Source organism: Solea senegalensis, linkage group LG20 (genome assembly GCF_019176455.1).
Source record: "Solea senegalensis isolate Sse05_10M linkage group LG20, IFAPA_SoseM_1, whole genome shotgun sequence".
Lineage (NCBI taxonomy): Eukaryota > Metazoa > Chordata > Actinopteri > Pleuronectiformes > Soleidae > Solea > Solea senegalensis.
In genome coordinates, this window is record NC_058039.1 from 3,662,158 (window position 1) to 3,683,882 (window position 21,725).

Consider the following 21,725-nt stretch of genomic DNA (forward strand, 5'->3'; position numbering starts at 1 on the left):
TGTGTGCAAAAACGACAAAACTCTAATTCTACCTGCCTATGATTTCTTCAAACTGTGAGGATGCCACACCCGCTGGAAAACAAAATCCATGCTGCAATTATCGTTCCACAAAAAGGCATTTAGCTAAACACATTTGCAGTCAATTCACAGAAAGACTTTCTTGTCTTTCTTTGACTCTCTGCTGCATTCCATAACTTCCACAAGACTTTGTCTCGACTGCTGTTTTGTCATATCACCTTCCTCCCCGAGGGACCTCCATCCCAGCATATTAAGAGTGGAAATGTATCTGCCTCCGCAGTAATTACAAACCCACTGGAGGCAAAGCTTCTTGATCTCTGCTGGATCCTCGCTTGCTTTTCTTTTTTCTTTATTTACTCACCTTTCTCAGCCGAGAGGACTGACACATGCTGTGCTATCAGTTCTGTTTTTCTTCCCTTTCGTTGGGGCTTTCTTTGTTTCTAACATGACTGAAATTACATAAGCATTTAGAGGGGACAAAAAAGGAAGGGGGAGAGAGCAGCTATAATAACAGAGGGGGTGCTGCTTGAGTTTCTTTACTAAGTCTGGTATTGTTTGTTCCATATTCACTGTGTGATGCACATGAAAAGTGGTAAAAAGTAGCCTACTGTATAAGCGAGCCTCTGTTTACTGTCACTCACAGGATAGCTAGATGCTTTGCATCCTCTTTAAGGCCAAAGTGTTGACTTGTAACAGCCCAGAACATGGACATGAAAGTGTGGGGGGGGGGAATTGCTTTCTGCAGGGACGAAATGAAAACTGTTGAAAAGAAAACTGTTCTCGCTGTCCCACGACCAGCGGGGACAGTTAAGCCAACACAGACTGCTTCAGTTTGAACACAGAAGGTCACAACGACAGGGCAAGTGTTTGAGAATACTATAGTGATCTGTAACCAAGCAGGGTTAGACAGGCACTGTGAGAATTGTGCCCAACCCACATCCCACAAAAACCAAAAACAGGCACAGGACCACAGAGAGGAAGTATCTGTTGTGGATTTTTGCATTGTTTCTACACTGTGTTGTCTGTTTTAAATCTACTCAAGAGCCCATGTGTACGCATTTCCTGGATTGTCTCAGACTCAGAAACGGTATTACTCACAATGATGGAACACAAAGACAAAACAGCCCGTCACAAAGCCCACTGGATTTGCTGATTTTGTTTTCTTTCGACTTCAAAGTGATATCACGGACTACCCCAATTAGATAAGTGATCAATTTGAGGTTTTAATTTCAGTAACTCAATATATCTGTTCAACTTCCATGATAGCAAAAAATCATAGGAAATCATACCTTAATCATTAGATGAATGTAGAAAATAACTAGCAGTGATATTCTTGGCTCAACACAACGGGGTATTATGGCCGATGATTGTGAATTCAGCCCTAAGGGAACACCTAACTCTGAGCCTCCAGCGGTGCTGCACAAACACCAGCAACAGGTGACATAGCATAGCTTAGTATAGTAGTACGAGTACACCACCATAATCAAAAATGGTGCATTGGACAGGCAGAGGTGATCATGTGACTGTAGGGGCAGACTTTAACGAGAATTATCACCATGTAGTTGTAAGCCTCTGCTGGCCAATGCAATTTCAGTCACACACACAGGTTATATGAGGAAGTCATTTGATGTTCACAAGGTTAAAACCATGTTTTGTGAGTCCATCACAACCTCTGACCACCACAAATCTAATCACTTCATCCTTGAGTGCAACTGAATTTGTACCAGATCACATTCACAAAAACAGACAGATGGACAGATAACCTGAAAACATGACGCTTTCTTCAGCCTCTGGCTGTCGCCGCATTTCTTAGACGTTACCGATATAACCCAGGAATACTATCCAATTAAAATACAGTGCAGAAATGGCAAAACCAGCAACTGTGTGGAAATACTACTTGACAACTTAACAATAACTTACGAAAAACATTACTGAGGTTGAATACTCCTTTTCTGAAGCTACTGTTACTAGTCACACTAAAGCTTGGTGTTTTTGCCATTTGAATGCCAATTTCACAGGAGAAAAACAATAGTTCCAAAACAGCCCAGGTTTGGTCAAAGGCATGAAAAATGGCTCTTGCGTGTTGATGAGATGACAAGAGTGTGATATTTCCAAAATGTTTCTGAGGAAAAATAAACACATGTGCTCCACCGCAAGACGAAACCACAGCCAGAGTGTTTATGTCTGTTCTGTGGAATGTTCTGTTTTAACTTCCTGTTTGTTTGTACTGTACAACACACTTTAATACGGCCCTTTTTTCTTTCAGGGGCGGCGGTGGGGGTGGTGGTGGTGGGGGTGTAGTGTAGGTAATGACAGTGGTAAGGGTAGCATTTGTTGGTGATGACAACAACAGTGTAAAACAAGTGAAAAACAGAAGGAGATTGCAACACCGCCTTCACGTACAACAGCGTCAGCGCCGAGAGATCCTTTTGTTTCTTCTTCTTACTGAAAAGCACCTGGAGTGCGTGTGTGAATAAATCTGCACATTTACACGTATATCACAGGAATTACATCAACGGAATGCTGTGTGTAACCGGGAGCCAGCGCTCGGTGATTGTTATCATATTAAAATCCAATCCAATTTCTCCACTCATTGCGTGCAAGTGCTTCAGGTGCGTTGCAGCATGTCGTTGAGCATGCATGATGAGAAGGACTTGCAACCGTAAATGTTGAAAAAAAAACGAGAACATTTTGGCGTGAAACCTTTTTAAATACATCGAAAAGAGGAAGAAACACTGAGCATTAAAAACCTTCCAAATGTGTACATCCAAATGTGATGATGAAATTCCACATTTTGCCTCGTGCCTGAGTTCCAGTCACACCGTGAACGTTACATTAGAAAACCACATCGCACCAATAAAGTCATATCTAATGGATTGCAGAACACCAATTAATTCCAAGGATAATGACAAGGGAAACTGTCCAAAAGTGTCTGAGCCTCAATTAGTCTCTCGTTACGCTGTCGATGCAGACGATGGATGAAAGAAAACAAATTATGTTACAGAGGAGAGAGAGAGACAGAAAGGGAACAAAGAGATGGCAGCGGAAGAGATATACTGTACAGTAGGATGGAGTGTAGGGAAAAAGGGGAGATTTTAAAGGAAGATTGAAAAAGGAGGGGTAGGAGAAGATAGCAACAGCCATCAATGGACCCCAGGGTGTGAGTGATTAGAAATAATAAGTAAGACAGACAGAGAGGAAATCAACTAAAAGAGAGAGACACATCATGTGATCATGAAAAGGAAACAAAACTGAACTCACAGTTGTATGGGCGGGGCAGTAGGTGTAGCTTGTGAGCGTGGACTGATGGTGGTGATGTGGGTGTTGTTGTGGCACGCTTGCATGGGTGATGGAGGGGCTACTCCAAGCTCCTTGGCCCACACCGCTACCAGGGGTCCAACCGGAGCAGACGCTGGAGCTCATGGCCGAGGCCTTACTGCTGTGGTAACCTCTCACCGCAGCACTGGGCTAATGCAAAGGAAGGGTAGAAACAAGGGAAATGGTAAGAAGGGGGCCAGACGGTTGGGGAACAGAAGAAAGAAAGGAGGTTAGCATATGGGAAAGAGTAAAAAAGACTGTGGGGGAGTGCAGTGACAAATGTTACCAACAAGAATATGATTAGCATAACTGTGAGCAGCCTCCGCTCTGCAGTGGGCAGGCACTGACAAGTGACTGCCCGCTCACTGACCTGTATCGAAAGAGAAAGCAGATCTAAAATCTCCATACCAGCGTCAAGATTGTTCTCACACTTTCTCCTCACTTTCTCCCCTCCCTTTTTTTTTCCTCCCAGAACACCAGATGTTGTGAAACAACTGCCCTCCTGTCACGCTCCAAATGCGTTCCTGCTAGAAAAGTGCTGATTGGTTTGATAGGATGCTTGGATTACAGTCTGGCAATGGGCGCCCTGGTGTGGCATTTTATACAGGGTATCAACAGGGTCGAGAAAGCACAGGGCTGAACGTGCTGACAGGCTGGGATTATGATGCTCTGAGATGGGTTACCTGGGCTGTCAGAGCTACTGGAGTGCAGAAAAAAAGTCAAGTACATTCAGGGCGTTAGACGCCAATCCAAGGCACTTTAACAGGAGGATAAATGCTGTAATAGTTTATAACAGTGCTCTACATACTCTAGAAAATTAATTCATGTGATTAACACCACATTTTTCATACAAAAATGGATTATTTCTAGGAACGAGTCAATACAATATTCAGTGTCAGTCCGACACTGGTCAAAATCACTGTATCATATATGGGAAAAAATAAAAACATCAATTCTGATACCATACAAAAACCCTACATACAGTATCCCATACATGCACGGCTAAGCACTGCATGTAAAGAGACGTGCACCACCAACCTCTCAATGTGAGTGATGGATGAAGATTTCTGCCAAGCTGCAGTGATTATGTGAGCTATAGGGACTTTATTTATCAGACACAAGTGGAAAAACAAGCGTAATCTGATGATTGTCAGCATCGGTTGATAATCAAGGCTGTTTTATCGGTAGTGGTATCAGGAAAACAAGGTATAGAGTCATTCCTAATCATTTTTTAACGGATAAAAAGGTATAATAAATAAATCATGCTGCTCTGATCCTGTCGATTAGGAATTTCATGAAATACCATGCAATCTGTAGACCATTTTGCAGTGATTCAATTTTCATATGCGTATGGTGTGCAGAGGAAAGACAAACACCTTGAATAAAGCCCAGATGTTCATCAGTCGTGAGCATTTACAGTCCCCTTTAGGCCCTGTAGGATTTTCACTGAGGTCAGAGGCCGTCCCACACGGGGGGAAAGTGAGGGAGAGCAATAGCAACATTGCAGACGCACAGCTGCCAGAGCGCCTGCCAATTCTGTATTCTTCATCACAAAATAACCAGAGGCAGAAAGCATAAGACAAAGTGCAGCATAATACATAGAATCTATAATGACGGGTTTAGAGTTAATATAAAACAGAGGGAGGCAGCTTTCCCCCAGAGCAGGATAGGCACATTTATACAGAACAGCACAAGTCAATAGAGGAATATGAAAGAGGCCCACTGGCGTAATAAAACCACAGGACCTGGGAAAAAAAAAGACAAATATGTGAAGCACTGATTATGAATCACCAGGTTTTGAAAAATAAGGTGCAAAAGATTCAGGGCACCACCAGCTCTGTTGTTTTTATGTCTGCTAAATTCTCTAATCAATTACATTTGAAGCGGAGTGACTGAGTTGAGTCTCATATGCTGTGTTTCCATCGTGGTATGGTTGGGTTTGGTACAGTACGGTTTGGAATGGTAAAGACCGGAGTCAGGCTTGCGCTTCCACCGAGAACAGTACCATTACGCAGGGTGTGGGCTGTAAAATACGTAGCATGGTGTCGCACCGATGCGATGACAATGGAGGACATCCAGCAGCTCTTTTGTCTTTTGTGACTGTTTGTATGAGAATTACAAAGTGTTGAAAAAACACCAATCGCAAGGGAGCTGGTCTAGCTCCACCCCGCCCATACTGGGGCTGCAACTGACGATTATTTTCATAATAGATTCATCTGTAGATTACTTTCTCGCTTAATGGAGTACTTCTTTGATGTGTAAAATGAAAATGAAGTGTTTCTCAAACCTGGAAATGAGGATGTTCTCGAATGTCGAGTTTTGTCCACAAACTTCCAATCAATTATTCAGTTTCTGTGATTTCTTTGTAATATGGAGCAAAGAAACCAGAAATATTCACATTGAGAAGCTGAAAAAAACACTCAAACTGATTATTCCATTTATCAAAAATAGTTAACAATTCGTTTAGCAACTGAATCATAATCGATTAATCGAATTATGTTGCAGCCCTGAGCCTAAAACCACAAAAAATACATACCTTATTGTACCAAAGCGTATATATGCATATATATATATATATATATATACATATATATATATATAAAAAAATATATATAAAAAAATATATATATACAGTACATATATATGTAGGATCTATTGTACTGAGCACACAACAGCATTTACAGCTATGCCTCACTGATGCGAGCTATCAAGAGCTAAAGAAAGACCCCAAGCTATTACACAGACTATGTAAAAGCCAGAAGGGAAGGGACAGGCCCTTGTAGTGGTACATTAAGCTACATGGCCAGAGTCGCTACTTAAACGCCACTGTTCACCAGTTCATGGAGTTTAAGTGCCGCTCCCAGCTATACCTCAACCTCTATTGGCCTCATAAACAAGGATTATTCAGCCAATAAGGGGGCATTTGGATGTGGTACATGTGTGCAGCGGTGTTGTGTTTAAGGGCCTGTTATAACAGCAGAGATATGGTATAAACTGCACGAGTGACAAGACATTGGCTCCTCATATCACATGTTTTAACACTGAAAGGGTCTCGGCATTCCTCGTGTGGAATGCGTGATTGTTGCCCATACTCAACTCCATGTCACAGACTTTCAGCGGCTCGTCACAGAGCAACGCTCTGCCCATATTTCTTCATTTTATATGTGGGCCAATTGGATCGGGTTACACGCGGCCTTTTCTGCTCTGAGGAGGGAATGATTTACATGAAGGCAAACAGATGTGTGCGTCTACTCCCGCCATTGTTTTCCTTTTTTATCTTTTGCAACAATGGTATATCACATGATAAGGAAATTAATATTCATTTTAGATTATCATTTGTGTGTGTGTATGCTCTTGTATTTAAATTCTACTTTTGGCAGAAAGGTTTCTAAGGACATTTCGGGAGATTGGTGGCTCTTGACATGCAGTTCACGTTCAAGTGTAACATTTTGGAATGGTTGTGTAAGTGTATTATGACTTTGGTCTTAGTTTTTTGGTTTGTTTTCCTTTACCTTATTAACCAGGTAATCCTCCACCTTCTTTAGAAGTGTCACCTGACGTTAGGTGGTGATGTGCATTATCTGCCTGTCAGTTTTGACGGGTCGACCACACCTCCTGCTGTCAGGTCTTTATGTAATTCATTATTTGATTCTGTCATTTGCAATGGCCTGAAAGAGCTGATTTTAAGTTTTCTGTTCTGTTTGTTTGTCGCATTCTTTCTGATGTTCTATTTTCGCGCGTATGGAAGCATCTGCCCATTCCGCGGAAGGCATTCATTCATACATTCGGAAAAGACAATGCCTCTGCGATAACAGCTGATAAGGCACGTCATCACATAACATCAGGCGACAGTTGGAAAGTGGAAGATACACGACCAAACAGATTACCAAGGAAAAGGGAAAACTTCCTGTTAACTAACCAAAAAACTAAGTTCAATCAGCAGATGGAATGCATTTTCAAAACATAAAATTGTTTGGTGTTAGTTTGAGTATCTCGCACAGCCATGTGTGCTTGAGTTGTGCATTTTGAAGCAGAAACTTACGACGTTATTACAAACATTACCTGTGTGTTCACTGAGTGATAGTATTTTTTAAACACGGAACCTTTAAGAACAAAAACAAATGTCTCTATACAATATATGTTTTATTTAATCTATATTTGTATTCTACATTTCAAGGAGGGTGCAAAAGGAACCAGGCAGACTCTTTCAATGTGTTCTGAAACCTTTACAAACGGCACCACTGCCCTGCTCCACCGTATTGCACATTAATATCTCTTGGAGCATGTTAACCTTTAATCATAATACATGCCACAAATAGAGGGCGTGCGGCTTATTTTCCTGCTACAAGATGTTCATTTAGGTCACCATAGAAGAGAAATGAAAGTGCTTTAGCAAGCCAAGACATTATCAGCACCATTTGTTGCTAAACATGCAAGTGGCGGCTGGATAATGCTTCACCTTCAGATATGAAAAAGTGAGGGGAAGTTGTGGCTCCATTAATACCCTGCAATGAACCAAAGCATACAGCACCTCTCCTGAGTCCATTTTTCACCGGTTAAGTGATTTCCTTCTCTCTCTCCCTGGTGACACTGTGCAGTTAAGGGTGTCAAAGGATTGCCCTCTGCGAATTACAGAACTTGTGCATTTTGCTCCTATGTGAGAGTGGTTTCCTTACATAATGTGCTGCAATGGAGGATATCAAACCAGGAGTCACCTCAACCTCACTGTAATTCAGACGGAGCAAAAAAGGTTGATTTTCTTTTCCACAGGTGAACCTCTTCATTATTTTTCAGATGACTAATGCATATTTATCATTAAATGAAGTGGGTGGGAAGTGAACTGCGCAGATGAACTGTAACCACAGGGCTCCTTTACGCCGCGGTGAAATAAAGCAACCGTATGTAACCTCCGCTGGTGGGAAAATTGACTTCAAATGGCACATTACACCAGTGCAAATACAAACAAAATCAATACGAAGCTTCAAGTAGAATCATAGCCTACTCGCGTCAGCCAACAGAAATTCACAAGAATGACATGGTTGTGAGCTGCTCCAAGATGAGAAGAAAGAAATGTACACGATTCATTTCACTAGCCAGAGGGAAAATATTTGTATTTTAAAACAAAAATGTACATTGCATGATGTTGCAACATCCTCTCCTCCTTTCCCATTGAGAACATATAAATTATAAATGTATTATATATTATAATATATCATATTATCTTGTAAAAACAAATGCTTCTGCTGCCAAACCTGTGCAAGTAATGCTGCATCGATGCTACTGATGCAGTGTGTGAATGAGTTCTTAATGTTTACAGGTAAGCGAACCATCAAAATCTTTCCTAATCTTTTAATAACTTGAATAGCTGCGATTATAGGTTGTTTTTTTTGTTTTTGTTTATGAAGGTGATCAAAGTAAAACTGACCTGTCGAATGACTCTTGCACTGCGAAGAAGAAAAACATGGCTTATTTCTCTGTGAGCACTCTGTGACCTCATAACTATGATGAAACCTCCCCATGAGGTTCCCTCTAAGGAATAATACGGTCACACGTAACCGTTCCTTGCTTCGCAGGACATATTTCCACCGAGAAATCTATACCACAGCGGTAAATCGTCGAGGAGGCAAACTGTGGCCTATTGCTGAGACGTCAGGATGCTTTTGTGTTACATAAAGTTCAACATGAATACACGTATTTATGGCTCTGCAGAACTCTATACTTCTATGGTTTGCTCTTGGTATATTGACTTCCTTGGAGGAGGATGAATCAAATCCGCTAAGGCAACAGTTGGAAATGTTTATTTTTTATTTGTGAAGTTATCAAAATTGATCTCAGGTGTAACCTTTAATCTCAAGGTGTACAACAAAGCATTACGACTAATAGACACGTGTCTCGTGTGCATGTTGCTGTTCATCGAGACATTCAGAGTCCCACTCCAACTGTTGTTTCATACACAGGTACATTAGACTTAGACTTCCTTTTATTGTCATTGCACAGAAAACACAGCAGTGAAACTGGCAACAACATTTTGAAAAAAAACAACAACACAGCATTGAATTGTGAGGTAGCTACTGTAAACTATGATTCAAGAAAAAATAAACAAGTGTATATATATATATATATATATATATATATATATATATATATATATATATATATATATATAAAAAAGTAGTGCAAAAATGGCAAAAATGGTGATTCCCCACAACAAAAATCCAAATCAATATGCCCTGATCTTCTGTTGGCCAGATTATCCTTCATCTGTGCCAATCCTTTTTATTTTCCAAAAAAGAGGGAGTGCTGCCAAAGAGGACACTTCTCCTCTCTGTGTAATATCCATTTACCCATCTCACACGTGCAGAATAACAGTGGTGCTAAACTGTGTTTCACTCAAAAAGCTATTAAATGGACAAAAATGGAGTCCCTCAAAACATGACAGCAAAAAAGTGAATAACCAATTGCCAGTGTATTTTTGAAATGATGGTTTAAGGGTGAGAGGCTTTAACACTGAGACCAGGAAAGTCATCCCAGATGGTATTAGTTAGGGGATATTGTCTTCTAGAGGGCCCTCCACGCCTCGGTGCTCTGTTTGCCAGGCTATGAGGGAGATACAGCTTTCCTTTGGCATCTCTGATGACAGACTTCCCGGAAGCCGTGTTGCATGAAATGGCCTCCTCTGTACCATCCGCTGCCTTTTTGCCGAATCCTCATCCCCTCACACATGTCACCTTTCTGCCGACAAGCATTCAAGGCTCCGACTGTCACTCCAGGCAAAACAAGGCAAACGGAGGTACAACAGTGTGTGGGTGTCGCCATGAAATCCAGCCCTTATTCACACTCAAGGACCAAGTTCAAGTACAATCCAGGCAACACAGCTGCATGGAATGTCTGGATTTTGGTGCGTGAGAACTCTGACACGTTTCAGGCTGCTCTCGCTTAAAAAAAGAGGCGTGACTAGGTGAGGAGTTACCCTCTGGGCCTCCATGCTCACTACCACCAGGACAAAGCCAACACCACACACTTTGCTTTTCCCTATTGGCCTCTTCTAGAAAACCCTCTACCTCTTTACGATCCACATTGAGAGTCTTACGAGACGAGGAGTAGGTGGTCACCACAGTAACTGGGTCAGGGGTTTGACGTTATACACACATTGGCTGACAGCCACTTCCACAACAGTAAAGTACAGTACTCAGGGTTTTAAGTGTAGGGTGCACTGTTTAGATTCCCGCACCTACTACGGTGTGACTGTGAGATCCCTATTGATGGGAGTCCTCATACAAACTGCTGTGATTACTGTATATCTCTTCACTCTAGTCCCAAGAGATGATACAGAATAAACAATGTGTTTCGATTTCACGGTAATCTATAGCACAATACACTGTTTACATTCATTTCTTTTTATAGTAAATTATGTAAGAAAGAGTTTCCTGAGGTGTAGCATAAGAAATGCATTTACAGAGTGAGTCTTTGACCTCTGAGAACTTTCACGAACAATAATATGACCCTTCCACACTTGGAGTTCTGAGTAAACCTCAAAACTTGATGTGTCTGTTATCCCCCTCTCCAAATATTTTCCTTGGTCTGACACATGTTTATGCTCTGATGAACCGTGGGCCCGGGGGCTGCCGCTGTTAAGCGGATGTAGAGCCAGCAACTTTTGCATCTTGACATCTATGGCAAATAAAGGGAGAGACATAGGGGCTAATCTTACCAACAGCCAAACTTTATTTACTTATTCACTTATTCACTTTATGTTAAGTGTCCCGTTTTCAATACCACCCCAAACGCACGTACCCAACGGGTTGGCAGGCTGTGCCCCTATTACCACTACCCTCCGTCAATCTCCCACTATGCTTGTACTAACAAGAAGATGAACCATCCGCCCCCTCTGAAGAGAGGGGACATAAATATTTACACAGGGGTACTTCAGGGGGGAAAGAAAGACTTCATGCTGCAAGGCAGGATCTGGTGGAAGGATAGATTAGATTGTGTTGATATTCAGCCTATCCAGATTTTAGAAAAGTCTGACCATCTATCTAATATCTGCTGTTTTCAACCCATGCTGCTCAGAACTGAGAACACATCATCCTGCTACTGCCAGTTCTGGTTCTCCTTGGGTCTGTTTGGCTAGATTCCCAACTCAACTCAATTCAAACTTTATTACTAGTCGACCAAAGTGCTACAGAACGGGGCACAGGTTACAAAAAGATACATAGATGAGAATAGAAACAATACAATTACAGTAATCAGTAAAAACAATAACACTTGAAATTTGCATGTGCTCATTTATGAAACGCCAGAGAGAAGAAGTGGGTTTTGAGGGAGGATTTAAAAGTATCAAGGGTCTCCAGGGTTCCAGGTAAAAATGAGAAAACTGTTATTTATAAATCAATAAATAACTTTCCAGCAGTTTCAGTCTTCACAGCTTTTTTCTACACTGATAAAAATATACATTTGTCTGTCTGTCTGTCTGTCTATATGTATCTATATCTACAGTTAAGGCTGTGTAAACTGTGTTTTGTGTGGTTAAGATATCATGTTTAAAAGACACATGAGAGACAAACAGAGGGGGATGCCAGGCCCCCGAAGGCATCAGAACCTTCCATCAACTCCGTCAGTGGAAGTTTCCAGCAAAAATATACAGCAATCCAGGATGTACTTCAACTGAGAAAGGCTGTTAATGTCTGCCGCTGAACTATGACCACAGGTGTTTATCCACTGTGGCAGGAGAGCTGTGTCTGAGTGGCTCACACACCCAGACAAATGTTTCCACACTGACATTTTAGTCCTCTTCTTACGTATGCTTTTTATACACCCACTTCTCTGGAGCCATCACTTTGTCTGTTCACCTCACTCTGTCACTGTCTGCCTTTGTCCCCCTCTCTCTTTGTCTTAGTGTGTCTTTCCACCTTTCGCTCCCTCACTCTCTCCCTCTCTCCCTCTCTCTCTCTCTCCACTTGTGCCACTCTATAAACTGTGGTCACCTGTGATTGCCTGAGGCCTCTGCATGAGTCCAGCAAACTTGTTACCATTAAAACACCTACATCATGCAAAAATAGCACTGCACGATCACTACGTAACTCCAGGTCCGTCAGTGCTGTAAGTGGAAAAAAATAAGTGCCCCTAGTCCCCTTATTCAACTGTTGCCAGGCAAATTAGGCGGTGGGTGGTCGGTACCAGCAGATCACTAAGTGATATATTCAAATACTAGAAAAGGAAATTGTTTTATTAAACTTTCAACTTTACAAATAAATTATGTTTGTTCACTTGCATGTGTCGGCTCTTCACGAAAATGCTAATTTTATCTTGGCGTATATTTTTAATCACATTATTCCGATTGTGCTGCAATTGTTGTTCTATAAACATGCATACAGGCCATCACAATTAATCACAACAAAACGGCATGTAACGCTCCGGAGTCAACAGTTAAGTGTAGGGATTAAGTATGTGTTTCGCAGATTAATGGCTCCGTCCCCATCAGCTCAACATTAGAAGAAGGGGAAAAAGAAGAGAGAGGAGAGAAGAGGGTGAACAGGATGAGAGGACATGAGGACAACAGGCTGACGGGTGACGCAGAGTCTTCCATGACAGGCCGTTTATTTTTATAGTGGTTTAAATTCATCTGTGTCTGAGGAGTGAGTGTCTGAGGATGGAAGAAAGAAAGAAGAGAATGTTTCGGACGGTGTGGAGGGCAGCATAACATCTCTCAGTGTACAGCCTGCCAGAAATTATTATTAGAAGAAGAAAGGAAAAGAAATAATCCATTTCCCACTGACCGTTTGAACAGCTTTTTGACCAGTGGGAATGTGTTTAATTGACATTCACTCCCAGGTCAAGTGAGGTTTTTATCAGCTTTGGCTCCAATAAGCATTTGCGGGAACACGAGACGTCAGTTTCATTTTTGGCAACGATGCAAATTCCACATCATTAGTTAAGACATGCGTCCATTTTCCGGCCTTTAGCATAGCTCTTAGCCATGAATGTTTTTTATTTACCACTTAATACAGCACTCAATACTGAAATACAATATTTTTTTATTCATCATTTTATTAGCACCTCAAAACTGTTTAGTCTCCGTCTTTGAGCTCCGTTGCATTTTTCTGGTTTTCTTCGTTCTCTGACTCATTTTATTTTTAGTGCACTGTTTAACATTTCACACACAGGTGAGACGGGGTGAAAAATCACCACGGGGCAGAACAACCAATGGGAAGAGTGTTAATTGCATTTTTAACCCGGGTATACCCGGGTTAAAAACATCCACAGCTAATTTTTGTGTTAAAAATGCTAAAGAAAGAAAACAGGGGCCAATGAGAAGGGCCTATGTTCCAGTTTTCTCCCTCTACTTCTGCATTGTCCTTGACCTGTGTTCTCTCCAGATGGGCCCTGACTGCTGGACCCCAGCTGTCTACACTGCCACAGCTTTTTCTGCACCTCATCCTTCGTTTTCACCTGGAAAAACCTGATACCGCTCTCCATCATGCACATCTGTCAGGCATTATGAACCATACGGTGCATCAGGGGGGTGCATACTCCGTTTTAAACACACCTTAGGTTTTAAGGCGTAACTAGAAACTACGCGTACTGACACACACAAAGTCAAGCAGTAAAAGTTTTCGAGTCACAGGATAAGACAACACTAAAGGCTCCGTACAGTTGCTCTTTCCTCTTCTCAGGTTCAAAACCCACTATTTCTGCTTTGTTGTCTTCGTCAGCTCCCCGCGGAGGCTGGAAATGAAGAATTAAGACAAGAACACAGGAAAACTAACCAAGTTGCAGCCAAGTCAGAGAACAATGTAATAACAACACTTCTTGATAAAAGTCTATTTTCTCTGCACCCCGTCTCCACATGACGTTATAATTTTTTTTTTTTTTCAATTCAATAAAGTCTTCTCTCTCTCTTCGATTCAATGAGAAAAGTACAGTTTTGACACGAGCACAGTTTTGTGCGAGTTGACCGTATGAGGCCGCCCTCTGCGGCGTGACTCGCTGAGATGAGAGGGGCCGTTATGAACCCACACGTTATTAAATGTGGGGCTTTGTTTCGATTCCCGGTAAAAGAGAAACGGCAATTATCTGCGAGGTAAAGAAAACATAAATCTACGATGGTTACGAGTTGTATCAAGCACTCACGATCCTACTCTTCCTCAGTGAGAAACAGGTAAAAGGATTTCTAGGACACAAGCAAACATTGTTTTCCTCTCCTGAGGGTTAGGTAGAGAAAACACTGAAGGACGCATTGACTTCAGATGTTTGAAAAGGATAAAAGATGGCCTTTAATCTTTGAATACTCTGGTATGAAATCTCATCGTTTATTTCAAGAGTGAGCCACTCAAGAGTGAGTGAATTTGTTAATGATAGTAGTGATAAATGTGTCTTGATTTGCAGGCATATGGCATTAAACCACAACAGACCACGTTACAGAAGATGATTTGTTTCCATTGCGGTTGATTGAATTTATCTTTTGCAATACCAACCTCTCTGACAAGCATTACAACATTTTGCAATATTCGTTTTTTCCTGAATGTGTTCTTTGCCGTCTTCATTCACGTGTTGCTAAAAGCACAAATTTACCTTATTTATATTGTAAATCACTGTGATGGAAAATGACTCCACAATGCCTCATAACTCACGCACTAACTCCTGCTCTGCCGTCTATCTCTCTCCCACTCGACTGATAAAAGACAGGCTGTGAGGGACTGCAGTGTAAAAACAGTGTTCCTGCCACTCTGCATCCCGGTGGAGCATAGCGGGGCACGTATGTGGAGTCACGACCACATTCCAACTCTTCTCTGGACCGCTGACACTGGGACATGTTGGAACAGTGGCTCTTCACCCCCCTGGGAAAAGCTAGACAGCTATACTCTCTGTCGTTTTTTTTGAGAGGACTGTAGAATTGGTATACTGTACATCAGTGTACATTGTGCACAAATGACCTAACTTCACTACTGAATTGAAAACACAATAGTTTCAAAAACACATAATGGAAAAGGTCATATCACTATGAATCTTTCTCTCCTTGTATTTGTGACCAGCACAAGTCGAGTCAACAAAGGAAAAATCTACTTTTTTACAGAATATACAAGTTGGAAATCACGAAAAAGTCACTCCATGCATTAAATCACAGTATTGGGGGTAGAGCTGCAACTAACGATTATTTCATAATCGATTAATCTGTCGATTATTTTCTCTATTAATCGTTCCAATGGTCCATAAAATATCAGAAAACCTTAAAAAATGTTGTTTGGTGTTCGTCAAACGTGGAAATGATGAGGTTCTCAAATGTCTTGTTTTGTCCACAAACCAAAATTATTACCTTTTAAGGATTTCTTTGTTATCCAGAGCAAATAAATAAGTCACAGTTCACAGTTAACAAGCTTAAACAATCGGAAATCTTGTTTAAATCATGAAAAAAATCTTCAAAACGATTAATCAATTATCAAAATAGTTGTCAATTAACTTAGTATTTGATTAATAATCGATTCACCAATTCATCGTTTCAGCTCTAATTCAAACCACACACTTGAATTAGGGTTGTTTGATCGCTGTGAACCGATTCCAAGTTAGGGTGTGGTGATACGTCACATAGGAAACACATGGCTACTTTATATTGTTACTGCTACTTCGAGAATCTGTGTGTGTTTTCATCGTTGAATGAAGACGGACAAGGAAAATCGCTCCGTAGAAGAACTACATCGTGGCTGTTACAAGCGCAAATCTTTGGCTGCACTTCTTAACGAAGACAGACGCTTCTGGTCATGCCGATCTCGCCTCTGCGAGAAGCAGGAGAGGAGATTTATCAACTCTACTTCACAGTCGTACAACATGAGGATGGAGAAGTGGCAGGACATAAGAATATCTGAACATCTTGAAGTTAGGAGAAGGTCGTTAATCTACGCTACGTTAGTGTTCATTCGACTTCATGCATACAGGGATTAAAAAATGCCCCCTGGAGACTTGTTCCTGCTTTTTCCACGACTGGGCACAATTGTTTTCTGACTTTTCTGAATAATATGAATATGTTAGGAATATAATATGTTAAAAAGGCATTGTGAAAATATGAGGTAGGGCTCGACAAGTACACATTTCTTTCGTTGGCTTTCGGACGCAGAACAATGGAGTTGTTGTTTTTTCTGTTTTCAGTTGAGTTTAAATCTGTTTTTTTTTTTTCCTTTATGTTATTGATTATCCTTGCTTTTATTTGTTTCTGGGGTTTTTTTTTCAATCATTTGTCTGGATTAAAAAAAACAAAAAACATTCAGTTTCTCAAAAGTCCCTTAGTGTTTTTCACACCTTAGGTTAAAATGATGGATACAACTTAACATTATGAAAGATGCAATTACAAAGCCTTTAAAAAGCAGCAGTGTGGGAAAGCAACAGTGGCACTTGGACTTTTGTGCATTCAGTATTTAATTATGTTAATTAAGTGCAAGCACTCATGCGCCAGCCCTGCAGTGATTGAGAGTGCACAGTGAATATTAGCTGCTCGTGGTGTCAGTGACAGTCCTCTGTGCCACGAGCGTGACTTCCTGCCTGCTGCCACAGTCGTGAGAATGTGCTCCTCTGGAACAGAAAATGACAGGATGCTGTGTGCACATCACGACAGTCACAAACGCAAATCACAGGGCACTTGCGTCAAGACATTACCACTGCGGCGGCCAAGCGTCATGCAGAGAACTGCAGTTTCTATCCAACATCCACACCAGTGAGAGCAGGCAAAAGCCAGGACAAACTTTATCAAGATGTGTTTAGAAAAGCTCGTGTAACACTGTGAATTTTTGACCATTTCTAAAAACAACAGCGTTGCAACGCATGTGTGCATTGTCGGATATTAAATATATCTTTAATTGGTTCCTTTTGCAATTGTTTACTCTTTTTAATCCCAGAACTCCATACTTCTGTGCTTAGTACAGTGTGTTCTAGATAATCAGGTGGTTGGTTCATCACGCTAAGGGAACATCATGTCACGCACAAAAAGAATGAGGTGTCAACTAATGAACAGAATTTTCTCCTTCTGCTTGCGTCTCTCAGGACCTAAATGGTTTGGCGAATGCGCGGCAGAATTCAGCAAACGGTCAAACTGACTATAAATCAGGGAACAGCAGGGAGGGTGTGTCCAGCAACACTGATTCGGCTCGAGAAATGCAATGATTCATGCGTTTCTCAGCCATCAATCTCTGTTATGTCACCAGAAAATACAGCAATAGCTTCCAAATCCAAACTGCAGAGTCTCCCCCAAGTTCCTAGTTTCTCATGAAACTATCATTTGGGGTTTCGGTTTATGTCTGGTGGTCAAAGTTTTCAGTGGCAAGATGCATTTCCCACAAACTGTCCTCCCGCAGCGTGCGTCCTCTAAAAAGTGAGAGCGGTATTGCTGCAACTGTTGAGGTTAGAATCACAATTTCACACCATGTTATCTATAAGTAGCCTCTTGAGCTGTGAAACAATGGAAGCGCTCGCTGCCATATAGAGCTGATGTTCATGTGTGAATGTATGCATCTGTGTGAGCCCGTAGGTGCACAGAGAGATAATATATATGGTAATAATAAGGCATTTGACTCAAAACACTTCTGAATTGTCTTGTTTTCCCATTTTGTCATCCAAAACAATCCGTGAGGCACAATCAAACATTTCCTTCTTTCATTTAACAGCTTATATATGAATGCAGAGATATAGGTTTAAAAAAAATGACATGCTATAGAAGCATCTGAGTCCCAACAGTTCAAAAAACTGTTCATTTGTCAAAACTTAATGACATGATGCACAAAGCAACACAGGCACAATATACACATACAACTGTGTTTTCCATACATTGATTTATTTGTAGCAGCCTGGCCCAATATCAACTCTGTCCAATGCATATTGATTTCCTATACTGTTTAACTATTTCAAACGGGTAAAATCTTATTTCAGTGGAGAGCTTCACGCACCACATTGATTTTCTCAGTCCGTCCTCTCTCAGTCACCCCACACATGACTGTCTGTCATAGTTGGACCGTCCACTGGGGCACCAGGAAAAACCCAGATGAATTGGTGGATTGTTAAAAAAAAAAAATCCATATGTATTTTACATTCTGTGCCTTTCTCTTTTCCAAAAATCATTTGTGGTGCACACAAGAACATGTGTGTGGTGAAAATGTGCTCACAGACCAATCACAACATGTATTAGACTGATTCATCAGTTGGGCAGACCAATATTTTCCAATTTTGATATAGTATTCAGTATTAATTAATACTGAAAACTGTATTAAATCAACATCAGCTCTAATTTTTCCATCACACAATTTTGTATTTTAGTGATTCTTTGTCTCTTGTTCTCACAGCTATGGAAGACGTTCTAGAAGAAGAACTGCATGACAGGTCAGAAGCAGGAATTTTAACAAATAACATGAGAGACAGAATAAAAAACCGCATCCAAAAAAACAAATGCTGCATGCTTTCAGCTCTGGAATTTGACCTTGTGTGGCCAAATCACTTAGCACAGCAAGGCCCAAGAGTGCAGTCACTTGCATCATAGAAACACCACTATGGCTTTTACTAAATATGTCCACACGAAGCCACGGAACCTCACGAGTTGGCAACATGAGATGGCTGTCACAGTGATAGCTGAAGAGCACAGGTCAGACAGACCAGGAGAGGCTATGATAGGCACTCCACTTCAGGCTGAGGTCACAACAAGACACCCGTCTAATCTTTCCTGCATAAATGCCTGTGGTCTTCAAGAAAGTGCTTCTGCAACAAAGACAGCAGCATAAACATCTTAAATCTTTTAAGATATGGGTCACAGAAGAGGACAAAAGAACAGCACAGCAGTTTATCTTTATCACAGAAATAAAGTGAAATAATATCAGAGAGCCAAATGGCAGTATCATGATTTAATAAGTCAAGGATTCCTGTGTTGGGAGTTGTGGGTTGACTTCCATAACAGCAAGGGTTACATTAAGCCCCGGACAGACCTGGTAACTGTCCAACGGACAACTGTATTTGATATATCCCAGAATATTGTCCTCCAACACTGTGCTGAATTCCATGACAGGTTGAAGGAGGTGACTAAGGATGACAAGGGATGCCTAATGTGACTTTCATTAACGATATGCTACAGGCCAGTGGCTGAGGCAGGCCAAGTCCAAATTAAAAAGTGCTGAAGCATAACTGTGTTGGATGCCCAGATTCCTGGCCCCCTAGGCTGACTGAATTCCTGCCTCGCCCACTGAATGAATTCCTGAGCTTTGCCTATTTCTGCATCAAACAGGTGCTGTTGGTCGGTTGGGTTTCTAACGAACCTGGCAGGAGCTGGCACAGTCATGCAAGCAGGTATGTGACTAGGAGTGCATCAATTAACCAATACAATTTGGTAATTAGTTATGAATTGGTTTGATGAAGCAGCTTTGCTATTGTAATAAAAACAAGAGCTAATTATTTGCCTTGAACACACAACAATAATGGAAAATGTTTCTGAAATGCAGTTTTATATTACCAATAATGATAAGGATGTGCATATAAGTCCGTAGGGTGCAATTGTGGAGTGGTTTGGAAATGGAGCTAAAAAAGAGGTATATGGATGAGCTTAGGTTTAACTGTTTATAGAACTGGTATAGTTGCACATGTTTATGGTTTTGAATTGGAAATAAAAAAAGAGATAAGTGTGCATATTTATATTCTATTGGGTTGTGTATAGATGTTATGTATTGAGATGGTAACTAATACATGAAAACTGAATTTGCATTAGGGATTAGATAATAAATTAATCATCAACTATTTTGATTGTCGGTTTGAGTGTTTTTTTTTTTAAAGAATTAAAACAAGCTTCCTGATTTTTCAGCTTCTTAAATGTGAATATTTCTGGTTTATTTGCTCCATATAACAAATAAACCATTAAAACTCAATAATTTATGGTTTGTAGACAATACAAGACATTTGAGAACATCATCATTTCCAGGTTTGAGAAGCACAACATCTTCATTTTACATTTTATGGACCAAAAGATTACTCGATTCATTGAGAAAATCGTTGACAGATTACTCTTGCAGACCTCATTTATATAGTTCCATCATAAGAAAGTGTCTTCCCTGAATCGTATTGTAGCCCATGTATCTAAATGTGTGTCAGAGAAGGCTGGAGCTAGTCCCTGCTGGTGGTGGTCTGTAGGACTGTGGCTGCAACAGGTAGATTCTGATCCAGCATGAGAGGTGGCATTAATTGACAGTCCAACCCGAGTTCTCTGGCTGAGGCGCTGGCTGACTGCTGCAGACGTGTCTTCCTTCACTGACATCACTAGAGCCTCCACAGGAGGGAGAGGAAACAATAGTGTTGACAAGCATTATCAGGTCTATAGCAGCGTGAAGGTAGGGCCAAGTGATTCAAATTCCCAGCCAATTCCATTATCGACACACACACAGACTTCACTAATTCCTGAAAGTAAACAATACACAAGCATTTGTCTAATTAAGCCCTTGAGTAGCGCTGCTTAGTGCACCAGCATATCTGCATCGGATGCTTAGAAACAAACTGACAGGATTCATCAGCACACTTAGTGTGGTTCTGTTTCCTCCCACAAGGCCTCTACCAGACTGTGAGGATGTCAGGAATACAAGAATAACCCATGTCGCTGATAAAGCTGATGATTTCAATGTATGGTGATGTTAAATATGGTACTTGTGACTTTAAGCACAGTTATTAACCCTTAGCGCACAGAGCATTTCGGCTGCTTTTTTTTACATTACTATGTTTAAACGTACAGTATATACAGAGGCTGTAAGAAAAAAAATCATTTTCACCAATTATATAAACACAACGGAGCAAAAATGTCTAAAATTGGATTGAATTTGTGACATTTTGAAATATGCCACTGTTCAAAGTTCACTTGTGGTCTAATTTTTTGACTTCTGCACAATTATTACTTCTTTAAATCCATACTAAAAATGTAAAATGACTCAACAACACATATGAAGACACAAAAACTCACATTTTTAAAGCCTGAAAATGAAATGTGACCTATAAACACCTGATCCGTGCCACGTGAGCACTAAGGGTTGATGAGGTTTAGTACAAAAATGTACAATATGATGGCATTTAAACACTTATTCCGAGCACATTTATTCCATATTTCAGTTAATATAAAAACCTTATTTTGACTCTTTCTTACTATAATCCAGATCTTCCATTCCGACACGCTTGCAAGAATAAGGGACCCACATTCAAAGCCTGAGGTCTTCTCTGACATAATGGATATGTGGATTCAGCTGAGTCCTTCTTTAATTACATTCTGAAGGGGTTGAAAATGAGAGCAACAAGTTATCATCCTGGAGAAGCTCTGTGTGTTTTCACAAAGATAAAGATGTTAATGACCAAAGACTGAAGGAGAGCGAGGGGGAAAGAAGGAGCGATAAACA

The 21,725-nt window shown here is 40.8% G+C and overlaps 1 protein-coding gene across 3 annotated transcripts in view; it reads right to left on the reverse strand.

The window, feature by feature from the left end:
* Positions 1 to 21,725, reverse strand: part of LOC122786396 (RNA-binding motif, single-stranded-interacting protein 3-like) — a 270,501-nt gene that overhangs the window by 205,851 nt on the left and 42,925 nt on the right. For all 3 annotated transcript variants that reach the window (XM_044052679.1, XM_044052680.1, XM_044052678.1), the window contains exon 3: positions 3,280 to 3,486. In XM_044052679.1, the coding sequence (XP_043908614.1) occupies positions 3,280 to 3,486 (207 nt within the window). The remainder of the gene's footprint in view (positions 1 to 3,279; positions 3,487 to 21,725) is intronic.